This window comes from Cygnus olor, chromosome 5, assembly GCF_009769625.2.
Source record: "Cygnus olor isolate bCygOlo1 chromosome 5, bCygOlo1.pri.v2, whole genome shotgun sequence".
In the NCBI taxonomy this organism is placed as follows: domain Eukaryota; kingdom Metazoa; phylum Chordata; class Aves; order Anseriformes; family Anatidae; genus Cygnus; species Cygnus olor.
In genome coordinates, this window is record NC_049173.1 from 10,786,019 (window position 1) to 10,813,194 (window position 27,176).

Below are 27,176 nucleotides of genomic sequence, written 5' to 3' on the forward strand. Positions count from 1 at the left end.
AGCAACTACAGCATAGCCTAGTACTGAATACTTCCAGATCACTTATGTTAAGTCCTGGTAGATCACCCATTAATACAGGAATCCAAAAACTAGCTATCATGAAAAACTGCATGATGCACACTGTGTAATGTCTCATTCATTCTGGAAGTAACTGTGGGGTTAGATGTCTTGCAATCCCTGCAAATGAAACCTTAAAAAACAAAAGTCATGCCCTTTACTCAATCCCCTTGGAACCCACTCCAAATAAACTATTCATGAACAGCATGACAATAACCTATTGATCAGCTCAAAAATAAAGTTTGAAAAATATAATGCCTAGCTTACTGAGGCAGTTTATTTGTGCCATTACCTCTAGAGTGCCTCTTTTCGTTGGGTTTAGCACCAGGAAACGTTTGAGGAGGTTTTCACAGTCTGTGGACATGTAGAAAGGAATCCTGTATTTTCCCCTTAGCACTCTTTCTCTAAGTTCCTTGGTAAAAGAGTAAGAAGTACAGTAAGTTGTAAGCAGCACATAACTAAAACATTAGGTAAACATGCCCTCTGAAGGCCAACATTTTCTACACAGACTCACCTTTAAGTTCTGTCCATCAAAAGGAAGAGATCCACTCACAAGGGTATAAAGAATAACACCTAAACTCCAGACATCTACTTCAGGTCCATCATATTTCTTCCCTTGAAAAAGTTCTGGAGCAGCATATGGTGGGCTGCCACAAAAGGTGTCCAGTTTATTTCCAACTGTAAACTCATTGCTAAAACCAAAGTCAGCTATTTTAATGTTCATATCTGCATCTAGTAATAGATTTTCAGCCTGGAAGAGAAAGAATGGTTCATAAAATCAAATTAAAACTCTTGATTTAAAAAGTTACTGCCCATTTTTACTCATTCTTAGGATGCAAAAAGCTGAAACATCTGTTAAAATTCTCTTCCTTGCAAGGTATTTTGATATGTCTGTCATTCATATATTCTGTTTTAAAAAAATGTCTGTACAATGGCTTTAGCCTATTGTAGCTGTTATGATAACTGAAAACTGTGTTAATACCATCCATTTTCTCTACAGAAATTCATCCTGAGGTGCTGTAACTTACATTTTTTATCTATTACGCTAAAAACAAGAACACTCACTATCCATACTTTACATGACATTCCTTCAGAAGTTTGGTGATACACAAAACCTTTAAACATTTTTCACTATTTTTTTTTTGAGCAGGATATGTAGCAACATTATTAATACAAAAGGCACAGTTTAAAGAAGGGATATACCACTTTGTAATATGGCTTCTTTGCAACTTGGCACAGTTTTTTCATCACAACCGATATTTCATTCTTTTCAAGACCAAAACTTGTCACACCTGTATCAAAGCACTTAAAAAAATTAATAATAATAATAATCCTCTCAGCTAATACTGACCTGCATCAGATTTAAATCTGATCAGAGGGTAAAAGATTATCTTTCAGAAATCATTACATTTCAATATTGAGAAGCCTTACAAATCCTTTTCCTTTTATTTTAAATTGTTCTATACCTTAAACATTCATCAAATCTTGCTATAATGCAAGCAAAAAAAAAAAAAGTTTAATATATGCTACATTTTATAGGTACAATAAAGATCCCACCCACAAGTACATAAACTGACTGACAGACACACACACACATCACACACTTTTCCCTACTCACCTTGAGATCTCTATGAACAATATGCTTTTGATGGCAATACTGCACTGCAGATACTATCTGGATAGAAAACAAGCGCAATTATATAAGTGACATCTCAATGAAACAAAGTTTTAACTAAGAAGTTCAACATTTACTACTGAAGCTGACAGGTACTTACCCACTCAGAGCTACAAACTACTACAGTGACCAGCATATCTGGGAGAAAGCTGCTAAATAACTTAGGTGCTTGTTATTCAATCTACTTGGTTTCTACCACATTTGAAAGAGCATTTTGCTCTCTCCAGCGTGGCTAATTATAGACCAGTAGAAGCAATGACTTTCAGAAAGGTTACTGAAGTATTTCCATTCCAATACTGTATACAGCTACAAAAGCTTTCCAACTAGACTGAAGTTTTCCAGTCCTTATGCAAAGGTGAATTTTCATGCCACAGCATGGCATGAAAAAGAGAAAAGGCTAAGAAACGGCTTGGCTACAGAAGAAATTGCTGGGGGAAAAGCTCATTTGTTGAAACTTCAGTTATGTGGTGAGACATGACTATGCATCTGACAAAAGGTCTACAGTGCATACACTGTACTGTATTTGTATACTGCACAAGAGTAGCAATCTCAATGGAAAAAACTTCTATGTCTCTCACGTGTAACAGAATAATTTCTTCCATCATAATTTCCAACTACCTTATTTTTTTTTTCTGCTTTATATAGCAAGCTATATAAGCTGCTTACACAGTTGTCCCAGTATACTGCTCTGGAGTTATGAGCATTACCAGGGAAGTTAGCACGTATAGAAAAGCCGAGTAAGGTCATATTGCTACGTGATCGCAAATGCTGTCAAATACATTTTATTGTGATGCACACGTGGTCAGAACTGAGGCAGCAGATGTCCTGACTTTTCAAAAGTCTTAACTGCACAGAAGAATAATTTACTGTAATAACTACACTTAAATATGTTTCCATTCTTTGTTCAAGATTAACATTTCTAGTCCAGAAGGATGAGATCTCATTAATGTTACAAAAAGTAACTCAGTATCCCGGCTTAGCATAAGAATCCTCCTGTCCCTGTATAGGAAGCAATGCTTCTTTTTGAGTATTTAGAATAAGTGAAGGTAAGGTTCTTGGTAGGCCAAAGAACTGACCTACTAGTCACTTTGCATCTAAAACTTCAGCAACCAACATTGTCTTAATCTCTGTGCCCCTGAATCATGCATATATGCAAAATGCCACCTTAGGAGCCAAGTATTCAATGACAAGTTGAAATATTTCTATTCCCTACACTTTCATTCTGCTTTCACTTGTTCCTTTATGTACTGACTCCCTCTTTCAGACTCCCAGCTCAGCTTTTCACAGTTACTGAAATTGCCGAAGTTCTCCCATGGCACCGCTTGCACCATCCTCGTGGCTTTCCTTCCTTTCCTCCCCACTGCCGTTACTCAGCTCCAGCCACCAGCCCGCTTTCCCAGGTGCTTCCCAGGCTGACGGCGTGACAAAGACCTCATGCTTTATTCAGGACTGCAGAGACACGGCACTACGCTGCTCGCTTCTGAACTGCTTTTACTGTGACTACCTAAGAGCAGAAAGTCTAGCAGACTATCAATCAGTTGTTTTCTCTGGGGATGCTTCTGAACTACTCTGCATTGCAAAAGGATAGCACAGAGACTGCAGAAACGAGTCAAATCTAAATGGAAGGGAAATAATGCAATATGTGTAAGAAAGAATATCAGCAGTCAAAACTGAATGAAAAAAACACAGCATAAAGCATGGCTTCACTGAATCGAGTTCCTTGCCTTCCATCACTTCTTCTGTTGACAGCCCCCTTGCTCCAACCTATGTGAGTGTGAGAAATTCGCTGACACTTGGGCAGGTGGGGAGAACAGGGGGAGAAAAAGACGACTTCTAGCTGTAACAATAGGAGCATTTAAATACATTTCTTTGGAGGGACTTCAAAAATTTGTATAATCACAGGATTTTAAGAACATGATAGAACAAGTTACCTCTAAGTAGACAAACTATTCTTCATAAGGATTAACTGATAGAACAAAACAACAAAAGGAGAGATAAATGACCTCTCCAGGTCCCTTCCACAGAGCTACAATAAGCATTTCTTTTCTTAACTGGAACATACAATAGTAAGATTTATTTTGTGGATTTTTTAAAATACGCATTTAAGACTTGTCCTAATATCTACCAATATTAAAAATTCTACAATCTGCTTCCACAGGGAAAAAGTGGGAAGACCAAAGGAAGCCAGATCTAATCTGCAGCAGTGAAGGAGGAGAGGGAAGTAATTCATTTGCAATTTTTGTTGGCGGGAGAGCTCCCCTTCATCCCCCTGAGACTTGGCTCCCCATTTTTGCATTCATTCTCATCCAGATGGGCAGACTTCTGTACGGAGTACGGATGGTAAGATCGAACCAGAACTGCTTGGAAGTCTGCTAGGGAAAGAAAAGCTAGGTGACATTAAGAATGCAAAACATTCTGGATTTGAATTTCTCATACACGGCTGCTTAAAAGAAGACTGAAATGGAGAACTGCAGAGCATGGCTGTATTTTTAGTGTCCCTTGTCAAGCATGACTGGAATAATTTGATCACTGTCTTTTACAGGTTTTTTTCCCCTGCTAAAAGCCCTGAGTATGCATAACAGAATGGACAAAAAAATTATATATATATTTTTAAACAAGTGAAGACGGGCGAATTAGCAAATTCATCTTTGCCTGATAGAGAGGGAGACGCTAAAATGCCTCCTCAGATAAAACACAGATGTTTTATGCAGAAATCACATCTACTGAAAGAAGAAACAGGATCTGAAAATATAATAATATAACCTATCGTAAGCACTAAGCTCAATAGCATGGCACAACTGTTTCTGCAGCTTAAAAAGGCTCCTGCCTGTTAAACTAGCTAGTGAATTAAAAAAAAAATCCCTATTATGTACTAGTCTAACATAAGAACAGCTGCATTGAATCAGATAAAAGTTCTACACAGAGTGTTATCCCTCCAGCAATAGCTAAAAGCTACATGAAGCTATTGTGAGACTACAGCAAAGTAAATAGTTTCATGACCCATAAACCTAGTAAAATCTAGGTTTGGTCTGTCCCGCAGAATCCTGGTGTTGAATAAATGTCAAACTCTGATCAAAGTTTTCTGACTTCTGTCCCACACGCATGCTCATTTCTCTAGCAAACTACGATGAGCTTACGCTATAGCTCCTCTCCTTGGGAAAAAAGAGAACCCTAGTAATAACCCAGACACTCACGCTTTTGATGCTCTCAAGAACCTCTTATTTTTGAGATCAAGATCCTCTAAAATTGGATAAATTTAGTAACCAGCAAGTCAGCAATTCAGGAAGGATAGGTAGCTAATTCCTCCAGGTTTCTGAAAGGAAACCAGACTTATAAAAAGAAACTTAAAACATATTTCAGTAGATTGAAGAGCAGCCGTCTATATATCTTTATGAACAGCATTTACCCTACTGAAGTAGGGGAATAAAGCAGGGAATCTGAAGTAAAACATTTGATGGGTCAAACATCCAGTTTAGCAGTTAACTATCTTTTAAATTCTTTTCCTTCATGTTTGTTTTTGAAAAAGTTTGTTTTAAAGTTACATATATCCTGTACTACACATATTATTCCATAAAATGAAACACTAAGTGTACTTGTAAAGTAAGTCTGACATGTTTCCACAAGTTTTCACGTAAAGGCGAGTTGAATCCTTCGACAAAAAAGGCAATTGTTGAACAAACGTTCAGTGGAATTACTACATGATCTTTTTCCACACAATTCCTGATAAAAGAAAGGTAGCACAGAGAGCAAAGAACCACACCAACGGTAGTTTTCAACATTCACGGGAGAGAGAACAGCAAATCCTCTCAAACTATTCTGAAGTATTTCAGGTGACATTACAAAAAGAAAGGTTATGGTCTGGGATTTAGAAAAAGACAGCTAAACTGGAAATGACTGCTTTAAAACCCAGTACAATTGATCAAATCTATTCCAACACACAGCACAGAAGCACGTAAGAAATTCTTAATCGCAAACGAAAGCACTCTAGAGTTGACAGAACATAAGATATAAAGAGACATAAGATTTTATTAAAGAAGAAAAAAAAAATTCCTTACTCTGAAGCTGTGTATTACTCTAGTACACACAAATCACTTCTTCCGGGAATATAAAGTCTGCAGCTGCTTTTTCTGGGGCCTTGTTTTTTGTTCTTATTTTTATGATTATTTTTGCAAAAGATTAAAGAACGTATGTACAAGATTTAAAATGATGAGAGAAAAAGAAACAAGGCTTTTATAGAAATGCTTTTGTTGCATCCTTATTTTGGATTAAATAGGTTTCTATTTTTCTCCTTACTTTCACTGCTACTTTTGAGTTTATTATTTATATTGCTTTAGCAAGTCTTACTAACAAAACAGTTGTGACAGTTTCCTAGTTCCCAGATTATTTCTTACGGTCACACTATCCACTCTAGAGAATTTTAAAAGTTTTCTTTATATGGCATTTTGTGAAAGTAATTAATTTCCTGGAAGTTTCATACTTAATACCAAATTATTTCTATTTTTGTATGGCTGTGCTTTAAGATGTGAAGCTACCGTAACTTTTCCCTCCAGCAGTGAAACTGCCGTGTCATTGCCACAATTTACCAGTTGAAAACCCCCACATGTAGTTCAAGCATACCCTCTTGTCCATATTCTTTATTTTAAAGTGTCATTAAACAGAAGCATAATTTTAATGTTGTGAGAAGAAATATCATTGAAATTATCCAATGGGATGGAAATAACATAAGCATTCACAAGTTTCTGCACATGAGCAGAAACCGAAGTATATAAGACCAAATAGATCTGCAAATGATACTTCAAATGCTGCAAGAGCAGAGACTTGGATTTTTAACTGGTTATGCAAAATTATGTGCATATGTTCAATACTGCTTTACTGTAGAATAGAAATGCTTTTTACAGATCAATGAAATTCCAACATTTTTGCAAGTCCGGTTTATCCATCATAAAGAAAACAAAAAAGCCTAGATATTATTATTATTACAATTATTTTTTTTTAGAACAGCTGTTTAATTGCATCTCTTTGTGCAAGTGCATGGTTGTAAACGGGTGCCTCTTCCACGCACTGCCCGTGTTTGCTGCTGACCTGGTTTGTAGCACGTTACACTTGAACAACTTCCAAAAGCTTACAGACAAGCTGAACATAGAATATATGAAATCAACCCGGAGGAAATGAATTTTGGAACAGAATCCATGTCCAAATCAAGCAGTCATTGTGTTCTGGCACTCCTGGACACCCTGGCACAAACACTAAGAAAGCTAGCACTGCTGACTGGACTACTAACCCCTTCAAAGCATTACTGTAACCAAGTTTCCTCTTACTCAGTGCTACAAGTCCACACGCCATGCTGAACACTGCTAGAAGTCAAACACAAAGGACAGCTGTTTTTCCCATTTCACCACTAAAAATGGGTGTGGGGGGGTTAGGAAGCTGATGTATAGGAATGTTATACATACCTGTCTAAATTTAGCTCTAGCCTCCTTTTCCTTCATTCTTCCATGTGCAACCAGATAGTCAAACACCTCCCCTACGAGTCAATAACGAGACATGTTAATGCTGGTCTCAGAATGTAGAGATTCCTCTCTAGCAGTTACCCACAGCAACTTCACTGGAATGATTACACTTCAGGTTGATCTCAAGTTTAAGATTAAAGGTTAGCTCAAGAGAACAAGGCATGAGTGATGTGAATACAAACAATTTACTACAACATTCTCTCTTACACAAGGAAACAATAAGGCTTAATGAAAGACTGGATATAGACAGAAACATTTCCTTCCAATTATTTAGGACAGCAACTGAGCAGCAGTACTTCTGTTTTGTAAATAAAGATGACCTGTACCCCTTCACAGACTTTCTCACAAGGGTATATTTGCACCACAAAAATAAGGCTCATACATGAAAGCATCTGATGATATCTGTAATACTGTTACATCAGCACCAGAATTTTTCTTTGTACGTGTGTATACAAGCATTCTAACCAACACAGAAATCTTAGTTCTAACCTAGGCTTGGAGTAGGTATCTGCAATGAAGTTCTCAATAATGAGGCCAGTAGGACACTGAGATAATCCATCCCACAGGCATCAGACAGGTAAGACACACAGAGAAACCCCACTTCTGAACAAGCCCAATGGTGTATGGTTCAGATGTCTAAAGGAGAATAAAGTAGTACTAAAGAGCTGTGGTTTTTTGATGTTTTGGTTTTTGTCTGCTTTTAAATAAAAAAAAGGTAGAGTCATACAGCAGGAAAATCAACAACTGAGCTATCTGAGAGAGTGTCAGGATTTTCTACAAAATAGTCTTGCTTGCCCCTGTAGCACATTATTTAATATCCATCTCAGAAAATTCTCTCAGGTGTATTTCACGGCTGTTTCTTGAGAAAATTTGAAGGAGCAAAGCTGAACACTCCTTTATAATTCAGGGGAAAACGATACCAGAGAAAGAAATACAGGCAACTCATGCAAAAGGTTGCAGTTCTAGGAATACAGTTTCTCTCATCCTCCAACCACAGAATTCATACAGTTCACGTGTGACCAGTATCTCAAGGAGGAAATAAGGAGAAGAATCCCCGTCACTCAGATCACTGGCCATGCCTGTCTTGCACAACACTGCACATGCACAGGGCGCTGCTCACAGCCCTTCAGACCTGCACACACTTCTCCATGATTCTAAAATCTTTAGAGCGCTGTTGGCCCTTCTACCTTGTGGAAGCCAATCACTAGATGGCAATAAGACTTCACTTTTAAGTCTAGCACCAACAAACTGCACGGAGACGCCTTCACAAACATGCACTAGCCAACATCCTAACAGCGTTTTACCAGCCTTGTTTCCGGTTAGACAAAGCTTGGTGGAGCATTTAGGGACCCACTAGAAGACAACTGAGGCAGTTAGAGGATCTTTACCTGATTTAAGAATTAACTTCACACAATCTAACAGAGTTAGAATTCTATGCTGAAACTATTAACTGAGAAAAAAGTCTGTATTTCCCTCCCACAGCTGAAGAAAATCCTCAACTACTGGAGATTCCCAGATGCTGATGCTAAAGAGTCACATTGACAAACAGAGGGCTATTAGGTTTTAGCCAGCAAAGAGTAACTTAATCCCCAATATCTTAATTCTAGCCCTGGTGAAACTATCTGACACTGCATGATGCAGTCTTTTTTTCTTCCTCCTCTGCAATCAGGAATAAACGTTAAAGTTCCTCCACAACCTCCCTCCTGAAATGGACATAAGGCTAAGCCTAATAACTCTTGACAGTAGAAGGTCTGTGATTACAGTATGTCAAATGTCATCAACTTTTAAAAAAAACAGAAGTTTCAGTACTCGTGCTTTTGAAAGCAACAGTTAAAAATACAGAAGTGTTTCTCTTTTTATTTATTTTTTTTTAACCAAGCATCTTATATAAGACAAGATACCAGTCCTAGGGAGCTTAATACAATAAATTTAAAAGGTTGACATTTATTACAGACAGAAACAATCAAAGGCTGAACAAGGATTCCAGTTACATTTAAGTTGTAAAAACAAAGCAAATGTTACTAGATCGCATTAAGTTTGGAATGAAGTTTTACAAGTTATAATTACGTAGCCTGAACGAGTACTTAAGAATATTAAAGACTTTGCTTAAAAAAATTACCCTACCATGACATTAATATTTGATAAACGGGAAAATAAAACTTCAAAGAAAAAAAGAGCTTTCTGCCACTTGGCAATTTATTTACATTTGCCATCACAGCAGAGAGGTACTTACCCCCACTCGCATATTCCATTATTAAATAGAGAGTTTTTTCAGTTTCAATGACTTCAAATAACTTCACTGGAAAAGAAAGCAACTTATTAATCAGTTAGCTGGTTGCAGAATTATTAGCTCTATAAGGAATTCTGTCAGGAAAAAAACCCACAATTTTCTTGATTCTTGACAGTACCAGATTATTACTCTAAACCATCTTTTTCTGTCCTAAATGGAAAATACAATAGCGTATTTACTCAACTCATAAAACACAATCATTTGATGTGGTTATATGGGGAAAGCAACTAGATTAAACAAAATTTCCATAAATTTGAGCGTCAGTAACGGCCATTTTTACATGCTGTACTGGCATACATGGCGACAAATAAGTTATCAATCAGTTGGCTGACAGTACCCTAACAATAGTACATTGTTTAAACTTCACAATCCAGATCGATTTCTTGACCATTTCTTGTTTTGGTACAAAATTCTTTTAATGAGAGCCTGAATCCAGTAAAAATCAGCATTGTGATAACTCTGCTCCTTTTGAGCAATCAGCTATGAAAATAACTATTTTGTGGAGAGGGCCTAAAACATTTTTTTGTTTTTAAACACGCAGCTATGACAAGGTATTTCTTACTGCTATTTACAGTAAATTACCCCCCTATTTTAAGATTATCTTACAATTATCACATAACATTTTTAACGGTGGAGAAAAAAGGTAACATTTCACTGGATTTGAATATAAAGAGAAATAAACAAGGTACCTATATTTGGATGATTTAAGATCTTCATTATTCTTACTTCTCTAAAGAGCTGAAATAAACATAAAACATGAAATAAGTTAATGAAAATAATAGGTAACACTCTTTCTTTGTAAGCCTGATCATTTTGATATACTTGCTTAATTTTAAACATAAAGGGCAAACTTTATTAGCATTTCAAGGAAGTTCATAAAATAACAACTTATTGGAGAGAACAGTTAAGTGCTTGCTTCTTTAAAGCTTCCCCCAAAGCCTCAAAAACCTGCAAACACCCACAAAAGTGCTCCAGATAGCCCAGGAGACAAGTGATCTCAGCTCTGTGGTTCTCACACTTTTGGGGCCAGAAGACCATTATGAGCCCACGCAGCTTCTTGATGGCCACTGTACATCACATCTCATATACTCTTTCACACCTTCATAGAAAATCCTGGTTTCAAAGTTTTATGAACCCCCCTCCAGAGCACTGTTTGAAGACCACTGCACTGTGTTAGTGGTATGGGCTCTTCAGCCCTTTGTCAGAGCCTAGCCTTCCACAGGACACCACAGAAATACTGTCCTATATGACAGGAACTGAGAGGTGAAAAATCAGCTGCTTTTATCGCACAAAAATTGCGTTATTCAACTAAACCAGCAACAAACAAGTTTTAAGCACAGATGGTCAGGCAAGGTTTCTTCTTGGGCCTTCAGAAGCATTCCTTCAAGACGACTGAGGCACAAAACCATCTAGCTCTGGACTTGTCACCACAGCTTCAACAACTTTCAGTGCCAGACATCTAGCCTCCAAGACTGCTGATGCAGTACACTGAACATAAGCCAAAAATAACGGGGCAAAACACAGTCTTTTCCTGAGCAAACAATCCCCAGCAGACAGAAGACACACCACCGCTTGAGGGTACAATCTCAAAGGGATCAGCCTGCTGCCACCCTCTTCACCATCCACTTTCCTACACAACAGGCCTGTATACTTGTACTTAAACACCTTTAAGTGCAAATACTGTTGTGTTCAGATTCCCTTATCTTCCTACAGCCACTCTTTACAAAAAAAAAAAAAAAAAAGGAACTTCTGAGGTAGCATGCTATATGGTAGTCATGTGTGAGATTTTTCTCCCTCTGTAGTTTCCCCCATGAGAGCCTAAGCCTCCAGACGGTTGACATTCTTAAGCCTTGATTATTTTCTAACAGCATGCTTCCAAATGAGGGAGTAATCAAGTGGTTTTATTATAAACCTAACACCAACGTCTACAGGAATACCAGTAACGTAACTGGTCATACTGAACATAATGTAAAGAGACTGAAGCAGAAAGAAAATACACAACTCTGTGCAGACAAGGAAAAAAAGAAAGGATTTTGTAAAGTAAGACATAACAGCATTGTTATTAACAGTAAGAAAGCAAAAGATGCTGCTGTAAGATTCTCCTCAGGTCAGATTTCACATAAAGTAAAGATATTTAATGGCTACATTTATTAATAATGACTCAGAAAATCTGTAGGTGTAGTTACTCAAAATAAAAAAAAGTAAAACACGGGAAACAAAAGACAAACAAAGCCAAGAAAACAGAACCGTTCCACCCTTCTGCCTTTTAATAAAACAAGCTGCAGAAAAAAATAAAATCACAATATGGAGACCATTTCCAACAGTTCTTTGCTTTCTAATGCTTCTGTAAGGCTACCATTTGGATTGCAATACTCATTAAAATGCCTAAAAGGCTTTCTCCCCTATGCCACAGCTGTGAAAGGCACAGTACCTGAACACAGAATAAAACTAAACAGTTTTTAAATAGTTTTAATAACAGCATATTCATTATCTAGATCTATGCCTGACACTTTGCTAGATGATAAACTGCCTAAACGCAATCAAGACTGATTGATTAATTAAATTTTTGGCCATGGAAGACAGTTTCACAAATTGTGGGCATGTTTTCTTTTCCCCCCTCAGATAAGTAAATTGCCTTTTTTTTTAATTACATTGTTTCTGGAGCTTTTTTCATATGTAGTTCAACGAGGTAGAGCACTTAACCATAGCTCTCTAAACACAAGACATTTAAATGCAGTTGAATTTATAACTATATTTTTTTCTTATTTTTTTCATTCGGTTCAGATTGTCTGGCCTGTAATATACTCTGAATACTTCATATTTTTTATTGCAGCTTGTATTACTAAAAGCCTCTGGTCAGCCTATTTTGAAGACAGCTTGCAGAATTTGCTCACAACTGACTGTCAAATTTCCTCTGGACTCCCTTCCGACCCCCAGATCAAAGTCTGTTGGGTCAGGCTGATCAAGTGCAACCCCACTGCTGCACAGATGCAGCCCTTGGCTGTTGTTCAGCCATTAGCCTATTTATCGTCACCTCACCTACCTACAAAGGTATGTTCAGGGGATTAAGAATGGCAATGTCAGCAATGACCAAAATCATAATTAGCACCACCAAACAAGAACAATCAAACAAAGGCAATACAGAATAAGACAGTAAAGATGAGGCCAAAATTCATGGTATCATCATGTAAACAAATACACTCATTAATCTAATCTTTTTATAGAGAACGCTGACTTGGCTGGAGCCAGCTACTTCCTCCGCTGCAGTGTACAGTTTGATGGTCTAATGTGATAAAGGCAGGCTCATATCACATTTTGGGCTGTTGTAAATATATCATTGTTCCACAGGACTACTAACCCAGATGAAGCCTATCAAAAAGTGGTGTCTACATATGAGCTATTTGCAGTTGGTGACTAGAAACAAGCTCTTTAAAAATAGTTATTTTTGTCTTAGGGGAAGTTCAAAATAGAAATACTTGAGAATAGGATACAAACTCCACCAAATGTTTTATTATAATTTTAGTTATATAAATGCACTTCAGATTGTGTTCTGTAGACAGTTTAAATGTTATATTTGGCATTTTGACACAGACAGCAACTTCAGCAGGGACATCTGCAAATGTCTGACATTGTATTATATTCTATTTCTGACAGAGGAACAGAACGTAAAACATGATACAACTTTCACATATTATACTGAAAGGTTTTCTAGATTTAATTCCCCGCTAAATGCTATTTGCATCAACCTCCAATAAATGAAGCATTAATTATTACCACACTTTCTAAAGCCCACAGCACAATTCATTATAGATAGCAAGTTATGGCAAAAGCCCACACATCTGAGGTTTTCTGACACAGGAACACAGAAGAATCTGTAACATTGTAAGACGTAACATAAGGTTCTCTACTCAGAAAATAATTTTCTTAGTTTCAGGAACTTGTCAAAATGTGACCGTAGAGGCAGACTATCAACTGTAAACAGTGCTTATCAGTTTAATTTCTAATACAGAGATTGAAAACTACTCCCAACTTGTTGAATAGCTCATTTTCCGTCAACAGGAGCTCTGCAAATGTTTCTAGGGAAAGACAAACATCCTAAGTCTGCCAAACAAATGTCTTTCAGCTTTGTTGTGGTCTCGTCCTTTGACTGTAAGTCGTGTTAGATACAGGGAAAGAATTTAATACTGCCAGTGGACAAACAGAGCAAAAAGAAAAGTAGCAATGGAAACACAGACACATACCGAGTAATAATCTTGAACCAATTTTACTTGAACTTTATTATGCTGATACATCTAAAAGAACATGGATTGGGGAAATAGGGAACCAGCTTTCAAGCCAACTCTTTGAATAAGCTGAAAGACAGATTACAAAGTGTTCCTGCATTAGCTATTGCAAGAGTTTCAGTAACAAAGGATTTCAAAAAACACTGAAAAAAAGTTTGCTAAAAAGCAAGTCAGTACGCTAGTCAGATGCAGAGCACATTTCCTGGCCTCCTTCCCCTCAAAGCAGGGAGGCTTTTCACAAGATGTTCTCCCAAGCCAGCTCAAGCTTTAACTGTGTATTAGGCTCCTCCTGATAACTGCTCACCGAAACAGGCCCTATATATAGTTAGCAGTCTCAATCAGGAAGCCTTTACACAATGCAAGTTTGCACCAAATAATGCACAACTTGAAAACACACAAAATACATGCTACAAACAAAAAAGTCTGTCCCTTTTAAATTTTCATACCTTCCTCGCACTTTTTAAAACAGACTGATCGAAACTCAGAAAGAACATGGTGCATATTCAAATTTGTAGTTAAGAACTCTAAAAAGATTTTACAAAAAGGTCCAAACAAGTGGCAAAACATCTGCACATAATGGACAAAAAAATCTGGCTGAGAAGCCAAGTTCTAAAAAAGGAAAATGAGAAGTTATTTAGTGCTATTACATGGGCTTAGGAAAAAAAAAATCTTGCGTATAATGGCATCGCTGATTCAAAAGAAAGAAAGAAAACAAACAATTTTTTTTTTGGTCTAGAAGGAAGTAAGCTACTGTAGCATCAACACTCATTTCGAGTGAGACCGATATTCACTGTGATTGGGTACAAAGTACATTTTGGGAGAATAATGATGACTAACAACACTAGCATGGGAAAAAAGCTCTGAGAATTCTCTTTTCTTTTAAGGCAGGAAAGTAACACAGTTTCCTCTTCGCTAAGCAAAAGCAGCAGAGCTGTAATAAGCTACTAAAACTACAGTGAGGAGTAGCTGCATGTGGCTACCACTGACTTCCCCAGCAGCACAGAGCCCCTCAGTGCTCTGAAGAACCGCACTTTGAAAACATATCCGTCAAAGCTGCAGCCACCCGCAGCTCACTGCAAAGTACTGCTCCAGAGAGTACGGCACCCCTTAGCAAGGGTAACTCCCCTCTGGCAGCTGGAGTATCAGCGTGGAAGACGTAAGACAGAAATCAGGATCAGAAACCTTAATCACCACTCGTTTCACCACCTGAGGATGAGTAGGGTATGCAGACACTACACCACACCCTCTTCTCAGCACAGCCCTTCCCTCCCCACCATACCTCGCATATTTCTTCACTCCCTCCAGCAGCCCTGATGAGAAGCACTTCATCTCAGCTTGCCCTGAATCTACAGGTCATGCGTGCAGCTTGCTTCAAATGTGCTGAGACTACAGCAGCGCTGATAGCACTGGGGGGAAGCGGGCGAGCGCTTTCAAAAAAAGCTTGGATGAAGCAAAATCGATAAGTAATGCATTGTGTATGTACTGTTTACTATAAGCAGGTGCTTAAAATTAAGAAAATGGTTTTCCACTTCTGAGAACACTGAGATATCTCGCTAAACCTCTTTAAGTGCTTATATAGCCAGTGAGCTTAGAGAAGTGAACACATTAGCAATCTCACTCCCCAACTCTGATTGGATTTCTACCCCACTATTTGGTACTATTCTTCTAGACTCCCATTTAAAGACCCTAATGGTAGAAAACACTGACTTAGAAATCACACCTTACAATCTAATTTTATAAATTGTAAATAAAAATGAAACAACAACTGAGACGGAGACGAGAGTGGAGACCAAACAGGCTGAAACCAGGAACCAAAGGGTCAACAAACACACTTCCAACCAGTGTCGACTGAACTCCAGCGACTGGTGAAAGGTTGGCTTTGTACCTGACTATTAGCTCAAGCTAGCGGCATTAAGACACAGTCTCCAGATAACACCATTTGAAGGAGTAAGAATTTTTTTTTTCTCTCAAAACACATTCTCTCTACTTTTCTCTGACCATTTTCTCCAATGCTCAGTGACCCCTCCCCTTACCATCACAGCTTTTCTTTTCCAAATGCACCCAGAAGTTAATATAACTTTTTAGGTACTCCAATTTGCCCAGATCTGCTGCACAAACCCACTTTATGTAAATCATCATATGACCTCATTTGCATTTCATTTCTTCTCTGCTTAGCCAGAAATTAATAATAATGTCAAGAATTAAGCTGAAAAAAATCTGAGAAAACTGTAACCACATTATCTACTTTTATGTAGCCTACAGGGGCAGTAGAAGGTAATGACGTTGCTTCTTGCTAAAATGATGGTGGCTTTCTTCTGTAGACATTCTCTGCCTCTCAACCAAATCACACAATGCAAGGACCTGTGTATTTTTCCAATTTACTTTTGCACCATTAATTTTGATAAAACCATCTTGCCACACAATCTTTTCAGTATTTGCATAAAACCCAAATGTGTGTATTCTCCAGTTTGCTCTGGTTATGCAATTTAATATTGTTTGCAGTTAAGTTCTGGGTATTCTCTCCTTCAAACAGAAATATTGCAAGGAACTTTTTTTTTTTTTAATCAAAGTACTCAAAAGTAAACAAAAAGACTGACTGCAGCACTTAAAAGGACAGAGTTAGAAAAGTCCTAGGTAAAAGTGACATTTAAATGTATTTCCTGCAGCCACTCCAAAGCAGATTGGCTTGCTTGATGAAAGAGTAGGATTTATCACTACTTACTAAAATAGATAAGGCGATACAACTGTAATGGCACATTAAACATTTGAGACTAGAAGGAAGAAACCAGAATAGCCATGCTTCAAGTTGTTCCATAAAACTGTAACACCATTTCTGCTGAAAATTATGTGAAAGCCATAGACACTGCTTGGCCTTCAGTCCAGAGGCAATGTTTTCAAGGCCTGTTTAAGAGGACAGAACATACGCTTTCTGTTTTTAAGCTCTACAAAATGACCAGCATGAAGGAGACACAGAGGCATGACACCAAACCACGAACATCCTCGCTACAGTTAGACTACATTTGTGAGAAAGGAAGCGGCTAACACCACCGTCTTCTCTTTGTAACTCTGTATGAGCTCATCTATAAAACAGTACGTGTATCTTGAACAACTGCAAAGTCATCAAAAATATCTGTTAAAAATGCAATTATTAAATACAGTATTCAGATGTGTGAAAGTTGTGCAGTGCTGCAGATTCTACAGCATAGGCATTCACAATTAATCGGAGGTGGTAAAAGGAAACAAGTTATAATACAAGTTGAAAGGTTAAATGCAAAAACCTACCTTTTGTAGACTAGTTGGATTCAGCTGTGTTTTGTCAATTATTTTTATGGCAACCTAAAGAAAGAATTCATAATCAGTATTTTCCATAAGAATAATTGTAGCATTACAACAAAATGGACAAATCCAGTAACAAATGGAAAGCATGAAAATTGCACAAATACACTCAAGGTTCTTCAGAAAGTTATGTACCTGTATTCAGTTTTAAGCTGAAAGCATTTGGAATTAATGACTAAAGTATAATTTATTTCTATTTCAACAAATTAAAAAGGAGAGTGGGAAAAAATGGTACTTTGAGACAATTAAGACAAGAGAAGCTCACTTAGTCTTCATTTCATCATATTGCTTCACAATAAAATCATCACATATTACAGTGGAAATTCCAATACCAGACAGTACCCTGACAGAGAGCAGGGTGCCTACAGATGATATTTACACAGTATAATTACCCTTCAGATTACACAGTACTAACTGTGCATTGGCAGTTTACGAAGATGCTTCTAAAAGCAAGGACTTCAGAGCAAATTGAAAGTAATGCAACATAAATTTTGCAAGAACTAAGTTCACCTTTGGAAATCCACTGAATATTTGTATCCGTTTGCTCCCTGATGGATATGAAAGGAAATATCACTTTTGTGTCATCAAAAATCCATTGGTTGTACTGCAACAATTTGTGAAGTTTGTTCCTTTACTGAATCTCACCTTCTTGGTAAATACTTCACAGAAATGCTAAGTAACAGAATGAAAATTTCACAAAATAATCAAAAGAAATTCAGTACCATGGTAACTAGTCAGAGCTTGAAAATTTGAGACAATGAATAGGCAGAGATGAGCCCCAGTGCAGTATAATTTGGATACAGGCTGAGTTAAAACAGGAAGAAGGAATCTTCCTAGAATTACTTGCCAATTGGTATTTTTCCTTTCTAAATTAGAGGCTAAACATACCAGAAGAAACTCTACAGAAGCCAAGGAGATGGTGCCTCTCAAAAAGGCAAGATGCTGCAACTCCGCTGATTATCATACTTCACTGGTACAAAGAAAGGGCTCTCAATTCCCCTTGAAGTTTTGGCTCAAATAGTAGACACTGCTCCTTCCTATGCCACAGCTCCCATTTTGCTGCATCGCTTTGTGCCATCTTTGTCATTTCATTACTGTGGGCTTGGTAACATATGGAATACAAAAAATCTTACACCAAAACAAATTTATTTCCCTGTGTTCAAGTGCAAAACACATGGATGGGCCCTCATGACAGAAAGGGTAAGAGTTGAACAGTGTTCAGCGCCTGGGTGTGTCACAGACTTACAGGATAGATATATATACGTGTTGTTTTTTTTTTTCTGAAACTGAAATTCAAGATTCAGTTTCAGCCCTCTAGATTCAAGATATGGTAAAATATTACCAAGAAACTATTTAAGAATACTTTTGCTTTGGAGAATATTTTCTTCTAAGGTATGTTACTGAAATTACAGATGACTATTTCCCAAGGCAAAATTCCATTACAAAATCTTGAGAAATCCCTTCAAAAATACAAACAAAAGACATACACATTAAGCAACGGGTATTTTTATATTAGCAGCTGTACACAAAACCAAGAAAGATTTTTATCTCTACCTTTATGCCTGCTGAACTGTTCTTACGCAGGTTAACAGTTATTTACTTTCTGCAATTTCTCAGATTCAGACTAGATGTAGACCACTGCCTTTTTCAACAGCAGGTACTGGTATTTGATAGGCATCTGGTGTCTCAAGACTACCTATGTCACTGAACACGGCTGTTTGCTGAAGTAAACTTCACTCAAAAGTTGCATTTGTGTTCTAAGCTCTACTATTCTCATCAGTCTTTGTAAGATTTAAGCTTGTTTTAACCCCCAGAGTCTTGGGGCACTTGGTTTCAGAGAAACACACCTCACCTCTCGCTCTGTGCGTCAGTGCCGGATGAACCGAGAGCTCTCTGACACTGGCAAACAAATTCAGCCCTAGAGATACAGGGAAGGAACACACCTCAATTTTCTGAAAGGGAGATACACAGGACTGTTCAGTCCACTAATTATAGCCTTAAAGGCAGGATGAATTTTGAGAACTCCTATCCACTTGAACACTGGGTAGTCCAGTGTGTTAACACGGACTTTGAGAGCTTGAGCTCACCAGAACGGGACAATTTCAGGCCCCTTGATAAGGCCTCCAAACCACAAACAAAGGGAGGCTGCCCTCAAGAATATTCCCGATGAGCTTGAGAAAGAAAATCCTGTTTTACTCAGCACAGTTAGTGAAGCATCAAATTGCCTTCTAAAGCAGAGACTTTGCTCTCTTTACACAAAGCAAATTTGGAATGATTTCAAGCATTGTGTGCAGCGGCCAATGTTGGAGGAATGAAAGTCCACCTACACCATTACATTGTTGCAGGAGCCATAATATTCTGCGAGAGATTATTAGCAGAATTAAAACTGACTTTGCTTTCACCATTGACAATAACGTGACCTAAAAAAATTCCTCCTACGTTAGTTAAAGTGGTCAAAAAAAGCTGAGACATTGAGCAAATCGACCAAACTGCTACCATTCAGATTATTTTCTCCCTCTTAAATTTCACTGTTTCTCCAAGGGAAGACAAAAAAGATGACAATGGATTCCTCGGAGTCAGGCTTGGATCCTGGAAGAATTTTGTCTTAGTAGAAAACTTTCACCTCCTGGCTATTAACTCAATACTGCCTTTACTGCACAGAAGCGTCCATATGTTTTTGGCTGCAATTCCAACCACCTTGGAAACAGCAAAAGGTAGTTTTATCTTTTAGATTAATTTTGGCAAGTATGGAAAATTTGTCAGAGGAAATAACCTCAGATAAGTTACAACAGAAAATACATGGCTTAAAGTCAAAGAATTAACAAAAGCAGATTTACAATGAAGATTCTTGATTTTAAAAGGGCAGACAGACTACAAATAATACCCTCCTTAACAAAGGATCTCAAAGGAGTGTATTTCCAGACACCAGCTCTAATGCAGGGAAGCTAACCCTCCCTCTGTACCTCTGTTGTGAACAGGACATTGACTCCTTGGCCAGACAATTCAACCCCCCCTCAGGTTAGACTGATGTTCTGCTCATCCCCCGAAGGCCTGCACATTTCTCCCTGTAATTTGAGGGTAGGCTCTCTTTCTGCAGATACGTCCTGAAGATGGCAATGGAAGAAAATCCTGGAATTTACTCCAGTTGGAAACATGAAAGCTGTTATCTCAAGCAAAAGGAAAATTTGTACGGGAGGACTCCAGAGGTAAGGAGATGAGTAACTACCCTAGAAGAATGCTTGAACAAACATACCCTTCCCCCAAGAAACGACGGAGAAGTGCTGATCTGATGCATGATTTAGAAGTTAATCAGTGCGGAGATATAAAAAAAAGGGAACTATCATAAAGTGAAATGGAACTGGACTCTTAAAAGGACACTAGGAATAGACACACAGATAACAATAAGATAAGATAAGCAGGGTTAAAATACAGCAAGGATACAGTAGAGAGGAAAACTTATTCACGTGTGACTCCCGAAACTAAATATTTTATTTTAGGTTTCCATATATAAGGTGGAAAAAGGAACAGGAACAAAGACAGGATAGCCAGCAGGAATGAGTGTTTAAGGCAGGAAGTCACAAATTCAGGAAGATGAGTGCTGTCTGAGGCCAGACGGAGAGAATTATCCCAGAAGTAAGGGTGGTTTAAAAAAAAAAAAAAAGCATTCCTGCTGCAAAGGTTTCTAACATTATCAAGTACAAAATGGCAGCATAGGTTTAGAAAATATCTGATAATTTATTTTTAAGGGAGAAGTGAATAAAGCGCCTACAAGCCTTGTAGCAGAGCCATTTCTCATCAAATTCTTGAGCTCAAAGCTTGCAGGGAAAAAACAGGGAAAGAGAGAGGGTTAAATGCAACATAATTTCCTACTGTTAATTGCGCTTGATGGAAACACACCAGGTATGGTTATCTTGACTATTGTAAAACCTCATTTAGGAGGACACAGAAATTATTGAACTAGATAAGCTGAAGTGTGCACAGATCAATTAATTAACAAAAACCACAACTGGGTAAAGAGATATCAGGTTGGAAATAAATGAGTAAGAGTTTTTCAAGGATCAGACTTGTGACCGATCTTCTTTAATATCTGTATCAGTGGCCTTGACACGGCAAGTCAAACCGTAACTCTTTCAACAAACTTAATTATTAAGAGGCACCGTCACATACAATGGAAAAGTGATACAAACAACCTTGGAGATGAAAACCAGCAAAGAAACTGAGATTCAGCAAAGTACAAGGTGCTGTTGATGATCACAACCAAACCACACATCAGTGTGCCAGCTATGAAAAAATGTGAGCGCAATCCAAAGATGGCTCAGATAAATATTTCTGTAAGGGCAAGAACAAATTAATGACACCAAGGAAATAGTTATCTAGCATGTTGTGAACAGTCCTGGTCACACACATGTAAAATATGAAAACTATCAATAGTTCAGCTAGTAGGAAAAGAAACTTTTGCACATCTCTCCTACAAAAATTGTTTAAAATATCTTCAAGATATTCCTGTAAAAATAGTTTGCTTCCTCCAAAGGAAACCTGGACCAATGGCCTGATCCTTGGAAGTATTTATGCTCTTAATTGATTGAATGGCATCTATCCCATGAGAATTACAGAAACTTAGTATCTAAATCTTTCCAAGTTTTGTCAAATATTTTACACTATAACTTGATTTGTTGAAATTTCAAACAATAACAAAACAGAGGTCAACACACAGTTGTGCACAAAGAAAAGAAGACATAACAAAATTTTTGCAAAGCCCCAAACAGGCCACATGATTCTCTCTCACACCCATACCTATAATAACAGCGAAGAAATACTAACCAAGCATTTCCTGTGTTAAGTATCAGTAAAAAGAGGAAATTTAAGTGGAAAGCAGTTAACTGTAAACTTTGTCTAGAAAAGAGCACTAGCTTTAACACCAGAAAACGACTGCTGATCACCAGAACTGACAGATTAACAAAATAAAATCAACGATCCCTCTCAGCAACTCTTGCAAAATGATACCTCCTCAGTTCCTCCTATGGATTCCATATTAACCCTGGAAAAAGAAATTCCCCTAAAGTGCTGTAGTCAACTACTTAGCTTTCTTTAAAGATTTTTGCTGATATCAACAAACATTTAATTAATTAGACACGCTTGTCCAGAATAGGTCAACAAGGAGTTTCTCCTTCTTTTTCAGTATGTAGTGTTGCTATTAAGAATAGCACCAAGCTACACCTTGGTCTAACAAGCAAACAACGATATGGCTCACCAAATCAGAACCATCACTAGGTCCAAGTTACTAATTACATTACAACAGCATGCAGAAACTAATTATGGGGCTGAGTTAGACCCTATGAAGAGATAAAAGAGAAAGCTTGTCTGCACCACACAACAGAGCAGCAGACCTGCAAACCAGCTCCAAACAAACTGGAATGTCTTCCCAAGGCAGCCCAGCACTGCGACACCAGCAGAACTCCTGGGAGATGCATGGCTCTGTCCAGGAAATACTGTGGTTAGGCTACTTAGATCAAGAATAATCAAGAAGGTGTAGTAATTGCCATTCTTGCTTTCGCCTCCAATACAGCCCTGCAGTGTAGCAACACCAAGAAGCAATCTTTCCAGCAAGCTTATTTAATTGCTGTATATTTAGCCCTTTTTCAGGAATGAAGGATTTAGCAGAGAATTCTAGTAGCAAACTTGAACACAATTCAGAAGTGCAGGAGACTTGTCAGAAACACAAATCTGAGACCTTTTTCAAGAGGAGTTGTTTTCGGGTCATTAGAAATAGAAAACTGGATTTTCTTTTTAGATTTTTTTTCCTGCATCAGTGACAATATCTCTAGTAAGAAGTGCTAAATGTTCACAGACTTGGACGACACCATTCTGAGAGAATATTCAAACCCATGACAATTCACTGTTGTTTACATTCACACCACTTTACCTCTCTGCCTGTAAGGATGTGCCTTGCCAGCTTTACTTTTGCAAAATTCCCCTTTCCAATCGTTTTGAGGAGTCTGTAATTTCCAATATGCGGCTGCTCATCGGCGCAGGAAGCTATAGAATTCCTGCAACGAGCTCCGGACCGCCCAGTTCGAGAGGAAACTTCCTGCCGTCCATCTCCATGGGACGTGTGCTGCAATAAAAACATACGCAGATAAGGCTGAGAAATAAAGAAAAAGACATCAATAATGAGAAGCATACAACATGCAAAAAGATTAACAACTCCTTTGAAGAACCCTTCGAAGGATCCAGCTCAAACTTGAGGTTCTCACTGAACTTTGCTGTAACGTGGACAAGGAGGCTCTCACTTCATAACGCTATTTATTCCATAACCTGGGAAAGAGCAAGTGCAATTTCGGCTGAGCTGCAGAAACAGGGAAGCATTTTTAGGCAAAACACATGGACTGTAGAATCAGAGTCAGGGAACACCAAGGTGTGTGATGTTATCTCCTGTTTGAATTACCTTGCCTAACTAAAGCAGGAAAGCTTTGTGAAAGGAGACATCAACAAAGCTTTGCCAAAAGCAGACAGTAAAAGGTTATGAACCTTATTGGACACTTTAGTACTACTGATAAAATAAAAATTCCTGAGAGTTTTTTTTTTCTCTTGTGCCAGGATTCTCGTTCCTACAAAACTTCATGACTGAAAATACTCAAGACAGCCTGAGAACAAGGGAAGAAATCTCACCCAATATAAAGGAACCTCAGATATCAACAGGCTGAGCATCAGTTAGGGAGACCTGAGATGCTGCCTGGAAACTGTTAAGTTCCTTCCACTTAGTTTCTCTGAATCCTTCCACTTAGTTTCTGTGAACAGCTATTAATTGTAAAAAGATTGGGTAGATATCCATAATATTCTTTATTTATTCATTAGATCACATGGCTAGGGTAACAGCACAGTACCTTTTCATTGCCTGGTAGGGAGCCTGTTTGTGAAAGAGCAGGTCCCCCTCGTGTCCCTTAGCTCTCAACTTGTGCGTGAGGTCTCCACGCCACGTTCACTAATTAAAGCATTACTCAGAAATGCTCAGTAGTCTGCAAATGTGGAGCAAGTGTTCGGCTACCCAGAGATGACATGCTAAATTTACTGCCATCCCAGAATTCCCGCATCATGCGGTCTGCCTGCAGACACCCAGAGGAGGTTCGGGACAAAAAGCAGAAGATATTCCTCTTTAATTCTTCCCTTTTAAAATGTTAAGTTTTCTAGCTCTCTCTGCTCGTTCTTTTCGTTGATTATACAGTTCTCTAAAGCAACAGCATTCATCAAGTAATTAAAGCATTAGCCTCAATTAAACCTTTGCTACAACCCAAGTGCCAAAGCAGCCCTATTTTCTGTCTGAACTCTACCCAAGAACACAGCTCAGTTTAGAAGACAAAACTTCAAGGTTCCTTCAAAATAGTCCTAAGTATTTTGAGGCCTAGTTAAGATGCTATTTGTTTCAGTGCCTTAGCATCAAATACCCCTTTATTTAGAAAATCATTATTATTAGGTATCTATTACATCAATATGCAACAAGAATTTGCATCAATGTGCCCAGTTACCTATTTAATTGTAATATATTATAGGTGGCTTCAACTTTTCTGTAAAGCACCACCTTTACAGAAGAGGGTCTTTAAACACACAACCCAGGGTAAGATTATATTGAGCTTGTATTGGAGATATCTATCTTGTTATCCACTGGCAGAACAAAGTATATTTTGTTCCATGTCTTTTCTACAACTTTGGGAATTCAAGAAAAAAATAGAGCAGATACATTAGCCTACAAGAAAAGAATGTTCAACAACAGCATTTAGAGGTGTTTTTTCCTCTCAAGTTGTCTAAGCACGCTGTCCTGTTTCTTAAACAAAACCGACATTTTCTATATGACTAAGTATGCTTTCTGTATTGTACTGTAGCCTTTCCTTTTATTTCCCAAACACTGCAATAGCTTTCTCCCTTTCCATGAGGCCTGTATCACACTCAGCAGCACAGTGTTCCCTCCATGTGTCCCGCACTTCCTTCTGTTCTTTCTAACACTTCCCATGGTGCTTATTTCAGCCCCAAAGGGCGCCATCCAGTCACCTATCCTTCCAACTCCTTTCTGTGCTAGCTGTAGCTCTCCTACCTACTGCTGCTCTTGCTGAAACCCAACAGGGACAGCCAAAACTATGGCATACAGCAGCACTCAGTCTGAAAAATCAGTGCAGCAAAGGGATGAGAGATCATAACTGAAGAGCTAACAACCATGGTACAGCACAAGGGAAAAAAATACACGCTTGCATGACACTTGGCAAGTTCACAATATTTAATAACCTGATGTAACCTTGTGACCATACACTCTGGCATCTTAAGTTCCTTGGTTTGTTAATTTGAGTGCAACAGCTGTGATCAAATTATTTTTAAAAAGACATTCATTTCATTTAAGAAATACTATGGATAGGAAGGCTATGGCAACTCCTGGAAAATTGTTTCAATAGTTACTATTAAAAAAGAGAACAAAAACTGTGGTGCATATAATGTTTTAGTATCAACATGGCTTTAGCTTCTCCTTATGGCCTCATTACTACATTGTTACCAGATTTCTACTTCCAATATAGCACTTAATTACTCTGGTCACAAGACCCCTTCACTTTAATAAGATATATATATATATATATATATGTATATATATACTGAACTCCCTAAACAGACTGCTGTAAGAATTATTAACAACTAGGAAACATTTCTTGTAGTTCTTTTCAGAACCCTTTCTAATTTTCCCAACATCTTTTTGTAGGATTTGTGCTAGAACTTGGACGAGCCAAACCGACAGCAGTCGCAAGAGGATTAAACACAGATTACATCTTCTGTTCAACGCTCTGCTGAAGGGTATCTGTATCTGATCACCCCAAACTAACCCCAACTCTTAAAAAGAGTTATTGCTTCCCAGTCCCTTAGCACAACTTTCATACACGTGAGAAACCAGGAATGATCTTACATTGGGCTGTAGTGAAATACAGAGCTTCCTTACATGCAGCTTATGATGTGCTCCTGGTGATCGGCCCATCCTGCCCTATTTAATATTCTAGCAATCTCTATCCTAGTTTTTTGAGCAGCAGTATGCATTTCTTCCAAACCACTGATAAAAGGCACAGGAACAAAAAGCGCATCCATAACAAGATCCAGTAGAAATGCAAGTGCTTGATAACAATTCCTTGTTTTCAATACTATCTCGAGACCTACGACAACTGGGTAAGTGCTTACCAATCGAGCATTCTCAAGGAGAGGATCGACAAGACCAACTGCCTAGCTGAAGGAACTACTGAAGCCAGTGAAATCCTGTACCAACAACGTCACTGTTCTGCATGCCATTAATGCCAGGCTGGCGCTAGTTGCTCAGGCCATCCTCTTCATCCCTACATGCAGTGGCAAATGAGCGCCAAGCCTCTGCGCTTCCCTGAACTGTGACTTCTAACAAACCTTGCAACAGACAATGCAGACAACTTCTCTGTCAACTCCTTTGGTACCTTCAAGTGTCGAGTTATTCAGACCAGCTAGAAAAAAAAGCAGCAACTGCTGATGCTGGATGTGAACGTCTTCCTACGTTGCTACCCCCAGCAATCATGTAGCACGATGTCCTGTACATGGCCATGAGGATATTTCTTGGATATATTAGAGGAAGGCTCACTTTTTGCAAGTACATCACCCCAGGAATACAGCCGTACTGCTTTACACGGCACTACATTGAGCTGATAACCTGCCTTAGAAAGGGAAGTTCAGCAGAACTGCTCAGGTAAGAGCCCTTCCACACCTGGCCACGCAGTACAGGCACGCACACTGCCTTTAGCAAGAGCCAGCCTACCTCCACGCAGGGCTTACTACTTACTAGCTTAAGCTCCCCAGCATGTGGATTCAACAAGAAAGCAGCTTTTAAACCACACAAAAACTAAAATACAGTATCTGTGTGTGTGCTGTCTTGTGCTTGAACTAACAACTGTCAGACCTGAGCTACCTTATGGTGCAGTTCAGACATGGGCAGCGGGTACAACGTATTCCCAACCAGGAAATCTGTGCAGAGACTATTC

General features: G+C 38.3%; 1 protein-coding gene across 12 annotated transcripts in view; it reads right to left on the reverse strand.

Annotated features, from left to right (window-relative positions):
- MARK3 (microtubule affinity regulating kinase 3) overlaps window positions 1-27,176 on the reverse strand; it is a 64,071-nt gene that overhangs the window by 26,706 nt on the left and 10,189 nt on the right. For all 12 annotated transcript variants that reach the window (XM_040559656.1, XM_040559655.1, XM_040559657.1 and 9 more), the window contains 8 exons: window positions 23,075-23,266; window positions 17,098-17,151; window positions 10,222-10,270; window positions 9,476-9,541; window positions 7,186-7,256; window positions 1,676-1,732; window positions 572-808; window positions 350-469 (listed from right to left, as the gene is read on the reverse strand). In XM_040559656.1, the coding sequence (XP_040415590.1) occupies window positions 350-469; window positions 572-808; window positions 1,676-1,732; window positions 7,186-7,256; window positions 9,476-9,541; window positions 10,222-10,270; window positions 17,098-17,151; window positions 23,075-23,266 (846 nt within the window). The remainder of the gene's footprint in view (window positions 1-349; window positions 470-571; window positions 809-1,675; window positions 1,733-7,185; window positions 7,257-9,475; window positions 9,542-10,221; window positions 10,271-17,097; window positions 17,152-23,074; window positions 23,267-27,176) is intronic.